The following is a 20,360-nucleotide window of genomic DNA, read 5'->3' as shown; positions in this document are numbered from 1 at the left end:
CATCAGCAAAAAAGCCAGGCTTTTGAAGAGCACTTTGCAAGGTCATGGGTATTTGCATCCATCTTTCTTCACTCTCAGATCGAGTTTCATTTCTGTGTTTGTTCTATCCCAGCTGATCTGTAACACCCTAAAATCAATAGTACAGGAAATAGAAAAGGGCAGGAGGACTTGCCTGCAAATTGCTTGGGTCTTTGTAATTTTCATCAGATGCAATCTGCAGTTTCTCTTGGATCCATTTTTCCAGCTCATCCGCATCACGCTGGAAGAACTGGAATCGATAGGAATCTTCAAGCTTTTGGCGCCTTAGAGAAGAGAGTTCCTTGAACCGGTGGTAACGGTCCAAAACTTGCTGACGCCTTTCTTGGATGTCTTCTGCTGTTTCCAGCACTTTTACACCACTTGGGTCCATTTTCTGAAAGCAAAAAACAAAACCCCATTATGTTTGTCTTACAAAACATTGGTAGATCAGGAAGAGATTCATGCAGAAAAAAGGTGGTTTTTTAAAAATCACACGTGATTTACTCACAGTCTAACTCTGTGTGTGCAGGTATGTGTATAAAATCTTACATTTAATAAAACCACACTTCTAGCAGAAAGTGGTAAAGGAGAATTTACAAAGACATTTAACACCTATTTGGTTTGGACAAATATGGCTTCAGTCTTATAAAGTGTGTGTCATCTCAAACTGTAGCATGCAAGTGTCCAACACAACAGCTGAAAATGTGGGTTTGTGAACACATGTGTGTAGATACAGACATATTTCTTGTACAACATACAATATCTCTAAATATTTTATTTAAAATATTCAATACTAAAGAAGATTACTCTTTGAACAACAGTTAAGTGGCCCACATGTATCTATATACACTTACATACATATATAGACCCACATTCTCTGATGCATCTCTTCTTTATTCTCTCAATTTAAAAAAGTTACAAATGCATCCAGCCACTCTCTACATAACCTTTCAGAAGCCAGTGAGAGGCTTCACAGATGTGGCTTAGTCAAGTAAGTCAAGGAGCATTTTGCTTAACCAATGGCCTTGCTCTGACTGAAAACCCGTCCACATTGCTTTATGTACTAAAACCTAATATTGTTACCACAGGCAGCAAAGACCTGACTACTGATCTGTTTTTTCTCTTTTTTATTAAAATTGCAACAACCTTTAATTTTCAGTTCCTTACCTTTCCAAAAGCAACTTGATTTTCAGTAAAAGATCTGGGCACTAGAATAAAACTCTAACACAAATTTTAAAAGTGGAACTATTATTATCATTGAAGTTTGGATATTTAACCACTTATTTAACAACTAACTGCATATCAAGAGGTTGCTGCAACAAACACTCTGTGCCTGAACAATTTTGCAATTAATGTCTTTGTGTACAAGTGATTACACCAGTCACTCACTCAATGCTTTTCTACCAATTCTGAACTCTCCAAACTAAAGGTACTTCTCAATCCCATCAGACAGCGAAGAACCCAGACTAGAATTGCAGACTAAAAGGCATGGACAATCAGTTAAAATACATCATTAAATATTAAATTGTTATTTAGTCAATAGTTAGCTGCATGCTTTAATTAGACATGTATCTTGCATAATTGTATGGAAAACTCCACAGGTTGGAAAGTGATCTACAGGGTCATGTTTTCCCAGCACTTGTAAAAGGACAATCTGACAGAAAGGAACATATGGGGACGAACCCACACATTCCTGAGCTACCCTTGCAAGGTCCCCACCCTCCAGAGGAGACAGCCGTGCCAGCAGCACTCCTGGCTCCCATGGACTCAGCCCCAGCTGCACTGCGGCACTTGCAGGAAGGAAAGAAAATTCAGCTTTGTTTTTCCTTCCACTCATTACTGTCAAAAGAGGGCAAGGAAAAAAACCACCCCAGTGTGTGCAGACTGTGTTACATAAACGAAACCCAGGTTTTGCCTGGCAGTGCTACCAAAATCTCCACTTGATTAGTGTATCTGAGTATTAAAAGCTCAAACCCCTGAACATAACTCGAGCTCAGGCACAGATATGGTTCCCTGAGAAAGCAGCTGTTTGTTCCAGCATTCTCTCAAACAGCCTTTTTCCACCAGGAAAGGAAGTTATTGCTAAAAACTTCCTTTCCTGCTCTGTCATGCTGTGTTGGAATGCCAAAACCACTTCTTTTAAACTGCATTGTGTTCTGGAATAACACAGTGGCAGCTGGTCTAATGTACTGCATGGCTGGAGCCCCTCTGCTGATTCTGGGTTTGGGCAGTGCTGGGTGAAAATTAAATCCTGGTCAGTCTCTGGAACACTGTACACTCATTCACTGTACACTACAACTCAGCTTGTATTTCAATATTAAAAAATAACCTCCACAAAGTGATTTGAAAAAATTTTAAATTATTTAATTATTTACAATATTAATTGAGGGAAATATTTAAATTATTTAAATTATAATTTCAAACATTGTACAATATTGAAAGTCAAATGGGAGACCTTCTGTAATTTACCCTGAGAGCTGGTTTGCCTCTCACCACACAAGCCAGGCAATCTGGCTCCTCTTTTTGCTGGAATTGGTTAAAAGAAAGGCTCCTTTTGTAACTACAGTGGAGCGAGTCAATTGTAAAAGAAGTGCTTTAGTGTAGCAATAATGGACTGTTCTTCCTGCAGCCCCAGCCGACGTCAGCAGTGTCTGTGCTGCCAGAGCCACCAGGGAGCTCAGAACTCCAAAGTCCTGGATGCTGCAGAACAATGCAGTCTCCCTGCCTCCCATGGCATCACCTCCAACTGCAGCACTCCCTGGAATACCAAACACCCCTCCAAAACAACCCCAAAACTTCTTGGTTCAACTACACCCTTTGAGGACACCTAGGAGACACCTCTGCACTTCCTGCATGAATCCCACTAACTAAAAGTTGTGCTTTGTGTTTTTAAGGCGAGCAGCAGTGGGATGTGACTGTGCCAGGCTGTCCCCAGATAACCGGAGTCAGCCCCCGGCCCCGCCCGGCACAGCCGGTGCAGGGTGATAAGGACGGGGCTCAGGGAACCTTCCAGGCCCCAGACAGCCTGGAAACTCCAACTCTGGACTGTCCTGGTGACATTTCATTCCTCCTTTCATGCTGTAACACTAACATTAGGTCAGCTTATGTCTTAACTTAAAAAAAAATCAGAAATGCTTCTTCACACTGCACTGTTTTGGTGATGTTATTTGGAAAGGAAAGGAAACATCCAACAAAAAGAGGTAGGAAAATTAAGGGAAAAAAATCTGAAACAAGAAAACAAATTTATTACTCTGATCCCTCCATCTCTGCATTCCCCAGTCAAATCAAATGATACATAATAGCACACTAAAATATACAGCTGCAGGTATTTACAGACACTGCAGTGAACAACGATGATGTCAGCAACACCATTCAAGTTCGGGAACAGCGGCATCGAGGTGGGTTCAACAGGAATTACAGCGGTGCCACACAGCAGAGCTGTCAGCACTTCCCTTACCAAAACATGTTTTCAGGGATTTAAAAGGGATAAAAAAATGTGAAATACATTCAGTGCTAGGCAGAAGATTTTAGTGTATTTTTAAAAGCAATTACACGAAGCTTCAAAAAATTTAACTCCTCTGCCTGAAAAACAATGAGATATCAGTACATAAAGATCTTCAAAAGTAGTAAAATAATTTTCTCTTAAGACAAGTCTTCATATGTTACGCATATTCATCATACATGAGCTCAGCAGTAGCCTGGAACAGAAATATTTTCCCTACCAAAACATTCCTGCTCCCCAAGTATGCACACATGAACAGCTCAATGCATTTTTTAAAATGTTCATCAACATCACACATCGTCAATCTTGTCTAAGGAAGATTGAACTGATATCAGCTACTCCCTCCTGGGGAACAGGAACAGATTGCTGATCTTTCTTCTTTAAGCAAAAAAATGGGTGTGAAAATAACCTTCAGAAGGACAGAGAAAAAAAATAACACACATTTTCCCCAGCTTTCATTCTGCCGATTCACAGCTCCCTCAAAACACCAGGGAAGAAACAAAGCACCACAACTGCCTGGCTCAGGGAAGTCCATAAGTACTTGCACTGCTGGAAAATCAAAGAGAACCCTTCTGCAAACATGCACAGCTCCTGCAAAGGCAGCCTGAGCGTGGTGTGCTACAGAGAAGGAGCTGGAGGATGCCACATCCTATCCTAGAGATTGGGACGCTATTGGGACAAAATTAATGCCCAGCCTTTTGGTTTGTTGAATTTAACTTTTACAAAATAAAGACATTTTAAGGTTAGACTATGTGCAGCAGAACACTGTGTCCAAATATGCTATTAAGGAAGGTCACTGACAGCCCCAAACCTCCACAAATTCCAAGCCAGAAAAATCAGACAAGCACTGCAGTACCAAAAAAAACCCAAAATACAAGATGTGCTAAAGTTGCTGTTTGATGCTGTAGAACTAACCACAGTGCAGGTAAAATTCAAACCAGCCCCAAAATTTAAGCAGGTATTGCAGGGACACAGAAAACGTCGCATTAGAAGGAAAAAAAAAGTAAATTGTTTAAACCAAAGTGGTTGCAAAGGTAGTGATTTAGGCTGACAAGAGGGTTTGAGCACAGCCTCAGCTATGCACTTCTGAAATATGCAGACAGATAAAGACCTGCTCATTTTTAGGCATTTAATCTTAAAATCTCAATTCCACTATTCAAAGAAGAGCAGTTGAATTGCTCCTCTGAATTTGGTGTCTCCACATAAAAGGGGGCTCTTTTGGATTTGCTTTTGCTTTAACATCACAGACCTTTGATAAAACTATCCAGGGCTGGCAAGGACTGCACTCTGCTGAGACTCCTGAGAAAGCAAATTACCTTGACTGCATTGCAGAAATGCAGAGTTGACAGGTAATGCAAGATTATATAATTAACCCCAGCATTTTTCATCCCCATTTGTTATCTTTTCATTATCCTTCTAACTGCAGTATAAACATTTACATCACTACCATTTCCAAATAAAATCTAGTTGCTTGTGTTCCCCAGCTGAGGTCTGATCCATACATCCTATTTATTTTATCACCACTGAAACAGAAGCATCACTGTGTAGAAACAGTTACAGCACAACAACTCAAGGATTATAAATCTGTGCAAGTGGATGAATAGGAACCAAACCAACTTTGAATGCACAACGTTCTACACTGTAAATCTCTTCATAGTTGATTTGCAGAAGCTATAAAGAAAAAAATTCTGCTCAAGTACATTTTAAAATAAAAACCTCCTGGAAAATTAATCAGTATCAAAACCTGATTATATTGAACTATAACTCCTATAAAATGTTCACACATCATGCATCACAGACAGAAATTAGGCAACTCAAAGCATTAAAGGAAAGGCAGATCAGACTCACACTAGGTGCAAATAAAGCACCTGCTGTACAGAATAAATTCAGACCAGTGGCTTTTGTTACAAACAGGTCACTGCAATAAAGGCAGGCAAGTGTGGCAAGGGCATTTCATGCATTATGGAAAAATACCTGGACTTTGACTTTACGAAACGATGACAACATGATGGAAGAATGTAGAGTCTAAAAGGGAGGGGGAAATCAAGATAACATTTAACTAATGACAGCACAAGGATATGGCTGAAATTTTTCTGTCACAGTACCTGTTAATCACTTTCCTTTTGCTTCCTTGTCACATAAAACAATTTGGTGTTAGTGTTACACAAGCTATTGAAAATGACAAGACCCCCCTCATGCAAAAAAAGGTTACAATATCAACAGGAAAACTTCGTTAATTCAGTATGTACTAACGTTTCCAGTTAGTTCAAAAGAAACCAAACCAGAAAACTACCATAACCAGAAGGTCAAAACAGAAAGTAAAGCAAGTTATCTGGACTTGGCAAATGATAGTTCTTGACACAGTATAATCAAGTGTGACAGCTTAATTTGAAGACACAAATTCAATCAGAAGGTTTGGAATGTAAATCTCTACAAAAATGTTGATTTTCAATTGCCAAAACAAAAAATGGACAAGTAGCAGTTGTGACAGAAGGTATTTGTTGAGATGCAGCTGTTAAGAGTGTCCAATCCACTGAATTTTCAGCTGAAAATTTCCTTGCCTTCCCCAACCCCACGGACACGCTGCAATCCCTCCGTGGAAAGCTGCAGCAGTGAGTGTGTGTGTGTGTGTGTGTGCCCTTGTGCCCGCTGGAGCTGGGAGGTCTCTGTGGCGTTTGACACACCTGTGTCAGCTGCAGCAGAGCCGGCACATTCCCCTCTGCTGGATCCAACACAGATCCAACACCTCTGCTGGATCCAACACAGCTCCAACACCTCTGCACAGCTCAGCACAGATCCAACACCTCTGCTGGATCCAACACAGCCCAGGCACAATCCCCTCTGCTGGATCCAGGGGCAGCCCAGCACAATCCCCTCTGCTGGATCCAGGGGCAGCCCAGCACAATCCCCTCTGCTGGATCCAACACAGCCCAGCACAATCCCCTCTGCTGGATCCAGGGGCAGCCCGGGAGCACAGCCCGGGCCGGGCTCCATCCCCGGCATCTGCAGTCTGCTCCACCCCATTCTTGTGCTGCCTACACTCACTCCAGGGACAAATGGAAAAAACAAACTCCCACACTACACTAACAAGCAGAGGAGAAAAGGGAGGAATTCCTATTATTTCCTCCCATAAAGGGGAAGTGATCAGTTGTCTCCAAAAAGCAATGTATTTATGATTAAAATGCTTACAACCCCATAAATACATTACGTGGGCCAAAAAAGGGCAGAAGATACCAAGTGATTTGTGTTAAATTACTAAGGTTAGTTGTAAATGTCATAGCTGAGAAACACAAATTTCTCACCAAGAGGTACCACCCTCCACCAAGAGAATTAAGGCCTCTCCTATCCTACTGCTGTGCAGGAGAAAAATGTGTGAAAAATGCTTAAAATGTGTAAAGGTAACCACCATTTTTGTTATTGTTGCTACCTTCGTAATTAAAAAAATCAACCAGAATTATGCTTACCTTCCTGAACTACAGATCTCATGTAAGCATTACATATAAATCCGTTTCTTTAAATAAAATTTTGATTTCAGTCTGACCAATATGGCTATTGTGACTTTTTATTTCAACAAGAATAGAAATAAATGACTTCTTGTGAACAATGTAACCTGTTATCTCACTGCAAAGATTTTCCACAGCTTAACAATTCCATTATTACAGTTACAGATCCTGCACACAATGCAGAAGAAAGCAACCCATTTCAACCTTTTGTCCGTTATTTTCTCTGCACAATCCATAAATAAGGATAAATGCAGATTGCAAGGAAGAACTCGCTGCTAGTTGCATATAAATGCGTGAAAATCCCACAGTAGGATTTAAAATTTGTGTTGAACAAATCTGAATCCCTGACTAAGGCCTTTTGGTGAACACAATCATTGGAATCTTCTGGCACTTTGCTGAAAACAAAAATGCCAAAAGAAAATGGATTATTTGTTTTCCAGAAAGATACAGAACCATTTCAGGCTGAGTTGGCTTTTTTTGGGTTGTTTTTTCTTTTTTTTTTTCCCTTGATATGCTCATTCGCCATCTCCAGACAACTGCTCTTCAAAATCTATTTAAATATGTATGAAAGACTGCTCAGGAGTCACGTACATTTTCGACAGGAACACGAACCTGGTTTATGATAAAACAGCTACAAAAAAATCCTGAACAGCCAATATGAACCTGCTGAAAAAATATACAGTAATAATTGCTTGGTTTTCCTTCAATATCAGGGAAAATGGTTGCCCTATTGGCACATATTTATGACCCAGCAATGCAGATTTATACTGTTATAACCAGGTAAGGTGTATGTGGGCAACAAATTGAGAAACACTTGATTTGGATTTATTTTAAATTAGGAAAAAAAAAAAAAAAGCTATTTTTTTAATAACCAGGGCAGGGACAAATCCTGATTCTTTTACAAAGGAAGCAGTAGACCTTGCCCTACATACAAAATAACACATATGAAAGGAACAGAGGTCGGGAGATTCTGTTGAAATGCCTCCCTGCTCGGCAGCTCCGTGAGCCGCCCCCGCGCCGGTCCCTGCCCGGAGCCCCCCGGGCCCTGCGGCACCGGCTCTGCCCGGCCCCTCCATCGCTCCTTCCTCCTCCTCCCGCATCTCCTGACCTTGGACAGGGCTGGGCAGCCGCGGGAGCCATTGCTGTGCAATGATTCCCGGCGCTCCGGCTCCATCCCCCGGGAATTCTCCCCGGGAAATGCTGCCTGGCAGCCCTGAAGGGACGGGCGGGCACGGCAGGGGCTGTTACCCGCTGGGGATGTTATTTATGTTATTTTCCGCCTGTTTGTCCCTCCCCGGGGCGCTGAATGGAATTCCAGCCGCGGGTCACGCTGCTCAGGACGGCTGCGGCCGCTCCCTGCCCGTCCGCCCGCCCTTCACTCGCGCCGCGCCCCCGCCCTTCGCTCCGCTCCGCTCGACCGAGGCCCGCGGGGAGCCCCCGGGCCCGGCTCCGCGGCGCCCCGCGGTAAAGAACCGCCCGGCGGAGCCGCGGAGGGCGAGAGCGAGAGGCGACCGGGACGCCCGCGGAGGCAGGGCCGGCCTCAGCGTCCCCCGGCTCACCCGCACACCTGTGCCGGGCTGTGCGTGCGGGGCTGGGTGAGCCCGAGCGGGGCGCGGTGAAGGCCGCGCGGCGCCCCCCGCCCGCCCCATCCCCTCACCGGGTCTGTGGGTACGCAGGGACCTCCCGCCGGCTCCGCGCCCTCCGCCACGGACCGCGCGAGCCGCCCGCACCCGCCTTTTTATAATCCGGCGGAGGTGACGTCAGCGCCGCAGAGCGGCCCTGCCCGGTCGGCGGAAAGAGACGAAGAACTTCGGAAAACATCGGGAAAGGAGCGCGGGGAGGCCACGCCCACCCGAGCTCCGGCCGTGAACGATGGGGATCCGGAGAGCCGAGTGAATCCGGAAAGACACGAGCAGTTCCGGACAAACCGAGGGACAGGGTCCGGAAAGGAACGAGAGGTTTCGGAATGACCGAGCGGTTCCGGAAAAAGCCGAGCGGAGGAACAGGGTGCGGAGGGCGTTTGTACCCTGCAGGGAGCGGCTCGGGCACCACAAAATCACTTTATTACGGGGGAATCGGTTAAAATGTCCGCGCAGGGGGGCGGCAGAGGGGTCTCTGCCCCCTTCTCCGCAGTCAGGGCCAGTTTGGGTCTCAGAGAGTCGAGATTCTGCAGCTCAGTGATGGGGACAGGTCACCTGTGCAGCATCCAGCCACAGTCAAAGCAGCAGCTTCGTTAGTTCTACATTATATAAATATGTATTTATATATACATGTATAAGACACACACATCTATATAAAAATAAAATTTATATCCAGATCTATAGGTAAGAGTGGCTGCTTGAAGCACTGTGCAGTGTCACCCAGCAGCCTGGCAAGGACACAGCATCAAAAGGCTGCAAGCGCCTGTCAAGGGAAAGCTATTTCTGAAAAGCTGATGCATAAATTCAAAGGAAAATGAGCCTTCAGTATTAAATCAATGTTTAAAATAGACACATTCTACTCTAAAAAAATGAAATAATTAGAGATTAGAGGGCTGGAAGGCAGCAAGAATGTTATTGGCTCAAAGTGGTGAGTGGGTTTGATGGCTGTGTGAATTAATAACACTTTATTTGAGTGAAGTACTTAATTGGAAGCACAGGCACTTATGGTGACACTGCATGCCTGGGACTGCCTGGAACTCCTGTCTCCAAGCAGGAGTGTGACTCACACCAACTTTGCTGCATCTCATCCTGAAGGCACAGTATTTCCACAGCTGCAATGCTCTCCTTGGTCCTGTTTGATATAAATGTACATGCAAAACCACCAGGGATATATGCATATGACCTTATTTGCATTGCATCTTAACAGCACCAACTGGATAACATCCAAACCTGCTAAAATGACAAAAACAAGTCGAACACTCAGCTCAAGCAGCAGATAAAACCTCAAGCTACATCTAAAAACAAATATTGATTCTTATGAAGCACACACATTATTCATTTAGTATTCGTATGAGTATTTTTTAAATAGTAGGTATGTGGATTCTCTTTACTGAGGCAGAAAAGGATATCTTGTTTTTTTATAAAAATATACACTTTTATTTACCCCACAAATGTTAGAAACCCCAAGTAGCTGTCAGCAAAAAAAAAAAGTAGTATTGTATTTCACAAGTACATCATCAAATTGTTCCTTGGATTTGGCACAGGCAGACAATTGTTTCTAACAGACAGGACCAATTACTGTCTTGGCAAAGTGAAATTATCTTCACCATAATTATGAAAAATGCAATATATAATTAAAACATCTCCACTCTGTATCAAAAAACTTTGTACATTTTCAAGTATACTAATAAAAGTTGCATTGCTTCAGAGTTATCTGGCAGAAAGGACACCAGGAGGACATTTCCAATTTCCCAGAACCATCACAAGGTAACAGTAGTGTAAAGTACTCCAGAGTCAGTTTACAAAATACATAAACCAAATACAAATTTAACTTAGGTACTTGATTTTAAAGACAATGTTAAGGGTTTTACAGGCCTGAATTCCAAAGCACACGTTATAACCTCTTCTAAGCAATCTCAAGAACTATATGGAAAAATCAAATTATTATTTTCATATGAGAATATGAATTGTTCTACAGCTTCAAACCGTGGTGCCTCTAGGAAAAACAAACCCCAGTCTGGCAAAAATAACATTTTCAACTTGCAACAGTATATTGCCAGAATAATTAACCACCTTGTAGAACTCAGAAGTAAATTTTCTAATCTTAGAGGCCACCAAAACAGTTCAAGGACAGCTCACTGTAAATCCAACAGATTTCCCATCTCCCCTATTTAAGGAGCTGTGGATTTTCTTGAGTGTCCCTTCTCCAACAGAAAAAAAACCATAGAATTTTGATTGTTACAGGAGCTCTTCTGGAACCCCCACAAACCTTTTGGAGCAGTGAGTCTACCTCAGAGTCCTGTCTTTTGGAGTGAAGTTACATCCAAAGGAGACCAGAGTTAGCACTGCTCAACCTTCACCAGACTCACTACAGATTTCAGACCATGTTGAGACAAACAAGTCCATCAGCATAATTACAGTTGAATTATAAAAGATGTAAGAAATACAAAAATAAATTTGTAGCAGTAATTTTGAGATTGATTATGCTGGTAAGAGTTCATAAAGCTGTGAGGTATTTTCACTTCCATGAGCCAAACAGCACTGTGGAATTTTTCAGTCCAAGAGTCCTTAACTCTAGAGCCATCAGCACAATGGATTTAAAGCATCTTCCACATGCTTCAACATATGAAGGAAAAATCTTGAATTTTCAGTAATTTATTATAAAAAAACCTATAAAGATCTAATGCAAAGATTAGCTTTAAGTCTAACAAATAAATCTTCTTGAATTAAACATTAAGGGGAAAGGAAATACAGGTTGATTTATGTTCTCCAAAAGGAAGGTGTCAGAATGCCCTTTGGTAATGGAATTTCCTCTGCACGTAGACATTTCTAATGGAGAGAAAGACAAATTATTAAGATAAATAAAGATAAATATTTTAATTTGGCATCCCTTCTCAGGAATTCTGATGGCTCTTACTATACATTCAAAGCATTGCTAATAAAATGTACCAGTTTAATTATTAAATGAAAGTACAACCTCAAAGCTGTCATATTTTAATACCATAATCTAAGTCAACATTCACAGAACAACTTTAACAATCAAGTATTTACAGTTTTGCAAGCTTTATTTAAAAAAATGCAGAATGCAATGCTAAACAAACACTACAGAGAGCAGCTCAAATTGTCACTTCCCCATATATTTAATCAGGACAAGTGCTAAAAACAAGCAACTACTGATAAGAAAGAACTGAGACAGAAATGACTCAGCAGAATCCTCCTCAACCTGTACATCTCCTCTCACTGATCCTCCTTTATAACCAAAATACATTTTCATTGATAAAAATTAGATGTGAGGTAAGAAAGCAGCGAGATGTTTGATATCATAACTATCATTAAGGTAATTCAGTAATTGAAAAGTTACAAAAGATGGCTTGGATCATAGAGAGAGGTCTAGTGGGTGGCAAGCAGTGCCAACCTCATTATCCAAATGATGCATATATTCAGTGATGGGAAAAAACAAAACCCAAACCAAAACATCTGGAAATTAAATGAACAAAAAAAACCCCAAAACTGCTTTACCTGCACAAAATTCTTCAAACGTGACAAACAGCCCATCTGGCCAGAGCTGGTCACAGCTTCAATCCTGCAGAAATAACAGCATGTTTCAAAATCTATTTAGAAAGTTGGGTTTGATTCACAAGTGGGTGTGGGGGTGGATGGCAGGGATTGGAAAACATGGAGGAGTGATTTCAGAATGAACACCAACACTCCTAACCCCAGACATCATACCTTGGGATATAGGATTTCTGGATAAAGAACATTGTTTTCCAGAACTGAATCCCATACTGCTTCATCAGAGCATTGCCACACACCTGTGATACAGAAAGGCACCAAGTGCAGGTTATAGAATTCAGTTTCAGACTTGCATGACAGCTGCAATGAACCTGCTCCACACCAACCACTTAATGCTTTATTCAGGCATTTAAAGAAATACACCTACACTAAAACAAGCAAATCCTCCAAATGCTATTACTGCTACCACAATCATCTTCTTTCCTGTTATATGAATCTTGACATCCTTCATTTCACCCCACACTCCCTCCAAAAATAGTTCTTGTTGCTAACACCACTTGCTGGGGCACACCAGGGTCATTTCCCCACTGTGATTACTGCTGGGTGCAGTGATTCATCAGCTTTCTCCACACAGTTTACAGGACAAATGTTCCTCTGACTTCACCCCTAACAGAATCCCCCATGGGGTATTTCACTTTCCACTTTCTCATCTGTACTTTTACAGTTCTTTAAAAGCATTTGAAGAGCAGAGAAGCTGCTTTTGTTCAATAGTGTTTGTGTCCCCTGACTTCAGCCTTTAACTTTGGCTCTTATTTAGCACAGACCTATTATCTTAGGAGAGAGGATTAACATCCATCAGGCTCTGATCTTTTCAGCCTGAAAAATCTATCCTGTTTTATGAACTAATTTGGCTGGAGCAGCCACAGGGCCTCCTTGTCTGTTCTAAGTACTGACCTTATATAACACCATACAGCTATTTTTAAAAGACCAGAAACCTTAAACAGAATCAAATACAACAACAGAATCTGTGTTTATAGAAACTTCAGTTTTGAAATCATTCACCTCCAAAGTTGTATTTGAAAGAACGTGGAAACATTTACGTTCCTTTCTGAAGGAATAAGAACAAGTTAGAAAAAACCTGCTCTGAATCTCACCTCAGCAATCCCTTCAGAACCCAAAAGGGATGTAAACTGGTGACATTTAACTACTAACAGTTATCCACACCACTTACTTCCAGGAAATCCAAAAGCAGCATAGCTGTCACATCTGCCAGAGGCTCCAGATTCAACATCTGTGCGAGCCAGCGCCATCCATAGCTCAGACCATGAGGATGTGCCTACAAAGCAACAAAGAAGCTACTCAGCACTTGCTTTATGACTTGTTAAACACAATCATCAAAACAGACAGTTTTCTGATTGACTTTCCTCTTTATAAAACTTGATCATTGTGAAAACATAAAGGAAGTAGAAGTTCACACCATTAATTACTTGGCATCGCTTTGTTCATCATGGTTTATGATCATTTTCCTTCAAATATATCCTGAGCTAGTTTAAGTTCAGCACACCTCAACTACAAAACAAGCTTCCAATACATTTAATAGACTCCTGGGATAGTAACAAGGTTCTAAGTATAATGCCACACACATACCCCTTGTCTGTTTCCATAAGGCCAGCGGAGCTGAATGATGGCAGCATAGAGACGAATCATTCCTGACATCCTTTTAAGAAAATGATCTTGTTCTTCCACTTTAGAATCATGAACTTCATATCCAAGCATCCTTAGTAGAAGAAAGCATTCTAGTTTTAGTACAGCAAAACACATTCACTCGAGTCCCTGCAGTTCTCAGCTTACTTGAAGTCAATGCTACTGAGAATAGAGATTTTTTAAAAACATGCATGAATTATTGAAAGGTTGATCATCACCCTCTGGATCATATGTTCTACCATTTGGTGAGGTACAGGAACAGGTCACAGAGAAGCTGTGGCTGCCCCATCCAAGAAAATGCTCAAGGACAGGTTAGATGGGGCTCTGAACAACCTGGTCTAAGAAATGTGTCCCTGCCATGGCAGGGGGCTGGAACAAGATGGGTTTTTTATGAGTGAACCTCCAGAGTCAAGGCCAGGGATGGGGGAAAGTGGAGCTCACTCAGAACAGTCTTCACCCTTGCAGGGTTCATGCAGAAAAACTCCAGTAGTAAATTTACCTCTGATACTCTTCCATCGAAGTCCCTTCTTTCCGAGCAGGGTAAAATGGCACAGAATATGGGCACTTTTTGTGCAGATGAGCTAAAAAGATGTCTCCAACTCGAGGGTGTAATTCCCAGATTCCTGAGAGCACCACAGCAATTGGGAAAGCTGAATCATGGTGAAAAGATACTTCTCCTTCCCCATGTTTCTAGAGGGTAGAAAAGGAAAGTCAGCCACCACACCTTCAATTAATTTCTCAGACAAAAAAACCCTCTTCATTTCTGTAGTTAGCCTTTACTAAAGAATCTGAACGTTTCCATGGCTATGAACCAAGGATAGAAAAGCTGATGAAGCCACATATCCTCAACTCCCACTGAGGATGACAATAAACTGTGGCTCAGGATGGAAAAATGGGATTAGCAAACACAGATATTCTCAACCCAAAGAATCACTTTCAAATATTTACAAATTAGTCACAGTTTTACTCCATGGAATGATTTTTGCATGCATTTGTTCCTGCAGGGAGAAAAGTTTCAACAGCCCAAATTTTACAATATAAATACAAGAGAAAAATACTGCCAACTCCAAAAAACAACTTTAACTTCATTTTCTTGAGAGGTGCTAACAAGATAGCAGGGACTGAAGTTTGCCTCCTGAGCATGAGGGTTGGGGGTTTTTGTCCCCTAAATTCTGCCAAAATATAAGGTTTGAGCCTATATACAGTTTTGTGATACACCATAAATTAACTATCAAACTATTTTCCACAACACTGTACCTACCTAGTTCAAAATATGTAAGATGTAAGCCTTAAATTTAAAAGAGTTTTTCCTCTCAGAAGAAATAAAATATGGGCTGGAAGTGAAACAGAAACTAAGTTTTTTCACTGCATTCATACAGGCAAACTGAACACCCAATGATTTTGTTCTTCAGAAGCTGAAGAGACAGTTCAGTGTCCAAAAGCATCTCCTAGAGCACTGGCTACCTGTACTACCCCAAAAAAGAGATTTCCTCACCACAAACTTCTCTGCAAGTTTGTAGCAAACAAACTCCAGCCCCTGTGGATGCTGAGTCACGGACACCGTTTGTCCTTCAGTCTGAACAGGCTTCCCAGACAGCAGGTTATTGATCTTGTCAAACACCTCTCTCAGCTTGGAGCCTGCAAACACATTAGGAATGTATGGAGGCAGAAGATAAGGCAACAGCAGACAAGTCTTACCCAGAACACATCAAGCTCACCAGCACCAGACCCACATCCCAAAGGGCACCTTTGCTCCATCTGATTAACCAAACTTAATCCTGCTGAAGAAAGATGCTTCTAACAGAAGCAACAGGCCTTCAAAATAACAAGCAAACCCTCCTGCACAGATAGGCTGTGTGCAGGTCAGCTTTCTGCTACAGGAACACTTTATATGCTTGTGCCCTCATAAAATCTTTAAAGCAAAAGGAATTTCAGTGGGATTGAGCTCTTGGTGATTTCCTGACCTGATATGCTAGAGATCTGGCTCACAGGGATTGTAGCAGCTTTCTGCAAGTTTGTTTTTATCTTCTTCACCTGGAGAACAAACAAACAAACAAACAACTTTAAAATTCTTTCCAAACAAGTACATATACATATATACAATAGTTTGGATAGTTTAGCAGAGTGGTAACATAGGCTGCTACTATAGAGTTTTTAATTTTTTTTAAATGAAAACTATCCTGTTTACCCTAGAAATTAGGATAATCTCTCTTCAATAGTATTAATAATTTGTTCATACCTCAGTGTTGCTTTTGCAGTTTGCAATTTCACTGAAAGCAGCAACACATTGCTCAGCTGCATCCTGGAGCTGCTGGTACCACTGCATGATACTTTCTTCTGTTTTAACCTGAAGTCCTGTTATTAAAAAAAAAACCAAAAAAACAAAAAGATGGTAACTCAGAAAGACCTAAACCTCTAGTGAGAAAACTCATTTAAAAAAAATGCAAGTCAAAGGAATAAAAAAGATTTTTTAAAAAGCCTAACCAACCTTCCTTCTGCTGCTTTTCCCCTGTTTGTTGTGCAGGGGCAGGAGTCTGACTCTTCATCTGCTCTTTTTTCTCTAACTCTTTTTGCTTTTGTTTCTTTTCTTCTTCATCTTTCCTCTTCTTTTCTTCTAGAGCTGCAGTGATTTCCTGCTGCATGCTGGATATCAACCCTCGCATCTCCTGCAGGGCTCGTTCAGTGCTGGCCACATCTGCTTGAGTTGGGAACCCTTTCTGCCATGAAACATGGGAGGTGACACAGCCTTAACCTTTGGTTCCAGGGTGAGAGGGCCATCAGCAAGCACAAGGAGCCTTTGAAGCATTTGCCTTCAGATAATCTGGGAGCTAACTATGTATCTTATCCCCATCTCCTTTATTTGTACATAACATTGGTCATAATATTTGGAAATAATGCAAGTCCATGACTAAATCTCTAAAATCTTGGACAACAAAAATTAAGAATACACTTGGACAAGTGCAATTGAATTCCACTGCAAAGCCTTGACAGTTCCCTCTGCTGAAAGCCAGCTGTGACAAGTTGGAACACAGGATTAGCCTTATTAGTGCTTTATCTTTCAATACTTGTATCCCATCCTAGAAAGAAAAAATGTCAAGGAAAGCCAGCTACTGCAGAAAAGCTCATAAGGAGAGGAGAATCATAAGATGTTCAGTATTTAACAATTCATGAACCAGTCCACTGTCACAGAGGGAACTTTACAGCACCAAGAATTTACAGCAATTTAATTTGAATCTTTCTCCTGTAGAAACTCTCATGCATTTTGATAAGCCATTTTCAAAAGAACAGCTGAAATGCCAGAGGAAAGAATTCCTCTTTGAAACTGGGTGCTTTATAGGATGAATACCTAAAAACATTGCTGTGACATCTTATTTAAGGGCCTCATGACAAGCTACCTTTGAAGACAACTACAGAGAGCTTTAGGAAGGAATGACAGCCCAAGTTAACACCTCCAGGGCCCGTACCTCGCTCGTGCTGCGGATGAGCCCTGACACCAGTCCACAGATCTGGTTGCCACGGTTGCTGTAGGCAGACAGATCAATTCTGGGCAAGTCTTTGTGCCTGTAGTTGGGATCAATCTGCTGGTTCAGCTGCAGCAGCTCCTCCTGGATGGAATAAAGGCGCCGCAGCCTCTCCTGGCCCTCCTCCTTGCGCAAACGTTCCAGCTCCTCCTGCCGCTGCCTCTGCTGCTCTGCCTCACGCAATTTCAGGTTCAATATCTGGGGAGACAAAGACACAAGAGTTATAAAATACCTCAGTAACTCCAGTTGTACAGTTCCTTCCCAGGCCAATGGCTCCAGCTTTACAGGGCCTTCCTGTTCCTAGGACACAAGTGCCTTTACTGCATTTCCACACTGCAGCAGGTGCCCAGGATAGCACCAGAAAATCCATCCTCACTTCAGAGTGTAATGAAAATACAAATAAATCAATTGGTCTTTCCAGCTCCCACCCAGCAGTCATGGTCTTTTATGAAAGACAATTCTTAAGAGTCTCAGACCTTTGCTCTATGTCGGTGCTCTTCCTTCAACTTCTCTTGCTGCCCCTGAGCCTCCTTTGAGCTACAATACACATAAAGACAGAAAAACTGTATTCAAGACATTCAGGAGACAAAACACAAACCAACATACAGGATGCTATTCTTAAACCAAGCTAAAGGAACTTTAGCTGTCACAAATGTTGCCTTTTCCTAACCACTGGAACCTCAACAATAGCCAGACATCTACTCTGACAGCCAAACTCTAACAGGATAGTTAATGTAAGACAAACAGCAGGTGAAATTTCCAACCACAAGTGACTAGCACAGAATTGTCAGAACAGGAACTAATCTGTACTTTGATTAAATGCTTTAAAATTCTACTGATACCAGAAGTAATCTCACCTCTTCTCCATTACTTCTTGCAACTCTTGGAATTCCTGATGCCGCTTCAGCTCCCTCAGTTCATCAAAGCGCTTCAGCTGCTCACTGGCCTGGGCATAGGCTGCCCTCACCATCTGCTCCTGCTCCTCCTGCCGCTGTCTCAGCCTCTCCTGCATTACAGAGGGGCACCAAAGGTACTCATTGAACAGTGTGAACAGAAGAAAACACAAACCAAACTGCCCAACATTATTAACTTGCTCTCCTTGCACTGTTACCTCTGACTATGGAGCTCTCCTGGGATTCACAGACACCCCCTCAATCATTTTTTTCTTACCTTTGCTTTCAGCCTGTGAATCTCTTCATACATCCGAATGCAGCCCTCGACTTTTGCAACTTTAGATGACAGAACTGCTGCTGGAACAACTTCTTGCTTTGTTTCCAGGAGACTAAGATGATCGTTTTCCTGCATGGTAAGCATAAAAGCAAAATCAGCGACTAAGCACAGGATCAGCAACTCATGGAGGAAAACAGAAAAAGCAAGTCTCCTAAAATATTATTTGCACAGCTTCCTACCCTTCTGCCTTGTAAAATAGAGTCAGAATACGTGTAAGTCACTCAAAGACTCCAGAGAACCCAGTGTGGTTACTCATGGAGTTTTACAATAGCCCTGACCCTCCTCTGGGACCTTATGGATGAATCCTGTGCTGCTAATCCATAACACAACAGAGCTCTAACTATTTTCCTCAGTTATGGTGAAAAATGGAGTTTGCTTTGGGTCCACTGTGAAACATTTTTCTATGAAAATCTTGTAAACACTGGCTTTATCATCACCTGTTCATACCACAAAAAAATTAAAACTAAGGATGTTTTCCCCGTAAATTAACGGAGCACAAACCAGCCTTTATCTGACAATTTATGACAGCAAGTGAGGACTTTATTTTTTCTCACAGCTGCTCCATAAACATGTGGATTATAATCAGAGAGCTACCTTGGTCTCACTGGGCTCCGTAGATGAAGGTGGTGACGAGCTCCGGTGGCTGCCGGGCGGGATCTTCTCCGCAGATGCCCCTTTTGGGAGTGGGGTGGATTGTTTGGGCGTTGAAGTCCCGGAGGGTGTGATTTCCTCTGCTAATTGCCCACTAAGGCTGTCCAGCACCCAGCCGCAGTAAGGGGAGAGCTCCACGGGAGCCACACATCCTTCCAGGGCAGCCTTGAGAGAAAACATTCTCCGTGAACGCGGCACTGCCTTAATTTCAATAAAACTTTAACACACCATGAGCACACCTGCACAGTTAGTAGCTGCTTTATCATCGCAGGTCCGTATCCCATTTAACCCTTTTTTCTGCTGTCTTTCCAACACTTTTTCCGGACTATCCTACTTTTGCGGGACATTTGAACCCCCTCGGACAGCCCCGCTCCTTGACCCCGCGCTCCCGAGCCTGGACCCGCTCTGGGGGTATTTCAAGCCCTCAGTGTCACCGGGATGAGCGGCCGCTGTTTTCCCTGGACCTGCTCTGAGGGTATTTCAAGCCCTCAGTGTCACCGGGATGACCGGTCGGTGTTTCCCTGGACTCGCTCTGAGGGTATTTCAAGCCCTCAGTGTCACCGGGATGACCGGTCGGTGTTTCCCTGGACTCGCTCTGAGGGTATTTCAAGCCCTCAGTGTCACAGGGACGAGCGGTCGCTGTTTCCCAGCGGGCAGGGCCGGCACCCGGGGCGCGCCCTCACCTCATCCTCCTGCCAGTGGCTGCAGTAGCTCAGCTGGCCCTTGCTGGAGAGGCGCAGGGCCTCCAGAGTGTCGAAGCGGAGCTGCCACGACTCCATGACGATCGTGCACTGGCCCAGGGGCTCCCTCACAGCCCCCAGAGTCCCTCACGGCCGGGCCGACCTCATCCCGCCCCTTCCGGGCCGCGCTGGCCGCATCCGCCGCGTGCCGGCGGGAGGGGCGGTACCGCCCCCTGGCGGAGAGGCGGGGCCCGGCCCGGGTCCGCGGGTTCGAGTCCCGCCCCCGGCAGCGGCGCGCTGAGGAGCGACCGGGAAACACCCGCGGGTTCACCGATTTCCCATTTATTCTCTGTGCTCTTGCCCAGAGCTGCCTTGTGCTGCAGAAGCAGAGGGAAGGC

The 20,360-nt window shown here is 43.1% G+C and overlaps 2 protein-coding genes across 9 annotated transcripts in view; both read right to left on the bottom strand.

Moving 5' to 3' along the window:
- SPTAN1 (spectrin alpha, non-erythrocytic 1) overlaps positions 1 to 8,831 on the bottom strand; it is a 46,032-nt gene extending 37,201 nt beyond the window's left edge. For 7 of the 8 annotated variants that reach the window (XM_071454009.1, XM_071454013.1, XM_071454010.1 and 4 more), the window contains exons 1-2: positions 5,495 to 5,542; positions 173 to 412 (exon numbers count right to left, since the gene is read on the bottom strand). In XM_071454009.1, the coding sequence (XP_071310110.1) occupies positions 173 to 412; positions 5,495 to 5,527 (273 nt within the window). In that variant the 5' untranslated portion in view covers positions 5,528 to 5,542. Of the gene's footprint in view, positions 1 to 172; positions 413 to 5,494; positions 5,543 to 8,680 lie in introns of those variants that run through there. The other variant, XM_071454011.1, reaches the window with a different exon arrangement.
- A 1,240-nt stretch (positions 8,832 to 10,071) lies between these two features.
- On the bottom strand, positions 10,072 to 20,138 carry GLE1 (GLE1 RNA export mediator). Its single transcript, XM_071454019.1, has 16 exons — positions 19,966 to 20,138; positions 19,226 to 19,447; positions 18,572 to 18,700; positions 18,259 to 18,407; positions 17,878 to 17,938; positions 17,345 to 17,599; positions 16,369 to 16,597; positions 16,120 to 16,235; positions 15,845 to 15,914; positions 15,376 to 15,518; positions 14,380 to 14,570; positions 13,824 to 13,953; positions 13,408 to 13,512; positions 12,393 to 12,475; positions 12,183 to 12,246; positions 10,072 to 11,492 (listed from the first exon to the last, which is right to left on the bottom strand). Exons 1-16 carry the CDS (start codon positions 20,059 to 20,061, stop codon positions 11,424 to 11,426), a joined length of 2,112 nt encoding a protein of 703 aa, XP_071310120.1. The 5' UTR covers positions 20,062 to 20,138; the 3' UTR covers positions 10,072 to 11,423.
- Between the last annotated feature and the right edge of the window lie 222 nt (positions 20,139 to 20,360).

Source organism: Agelaius tricolor, unplaced genomic scaffold, assembly GCF_023055355.1.
Source record: "Agelaius tricolor isolate 1412-34295 unplaced genomic scaffold, bAgeTri1.0.p SCAF_38, whole genome shotgun sequence".
In the NCBI taxonomy this organism is placed as follows: domain Eukaryota; kingdom Metazoa; phylum Chordata; class Aves; order Passeriformes; family Icteridae; genus Agelaius; species Agelaius tricolor.
This window is presented reverse-complemented; position numbering and strand designations above follow the sequence as displayed.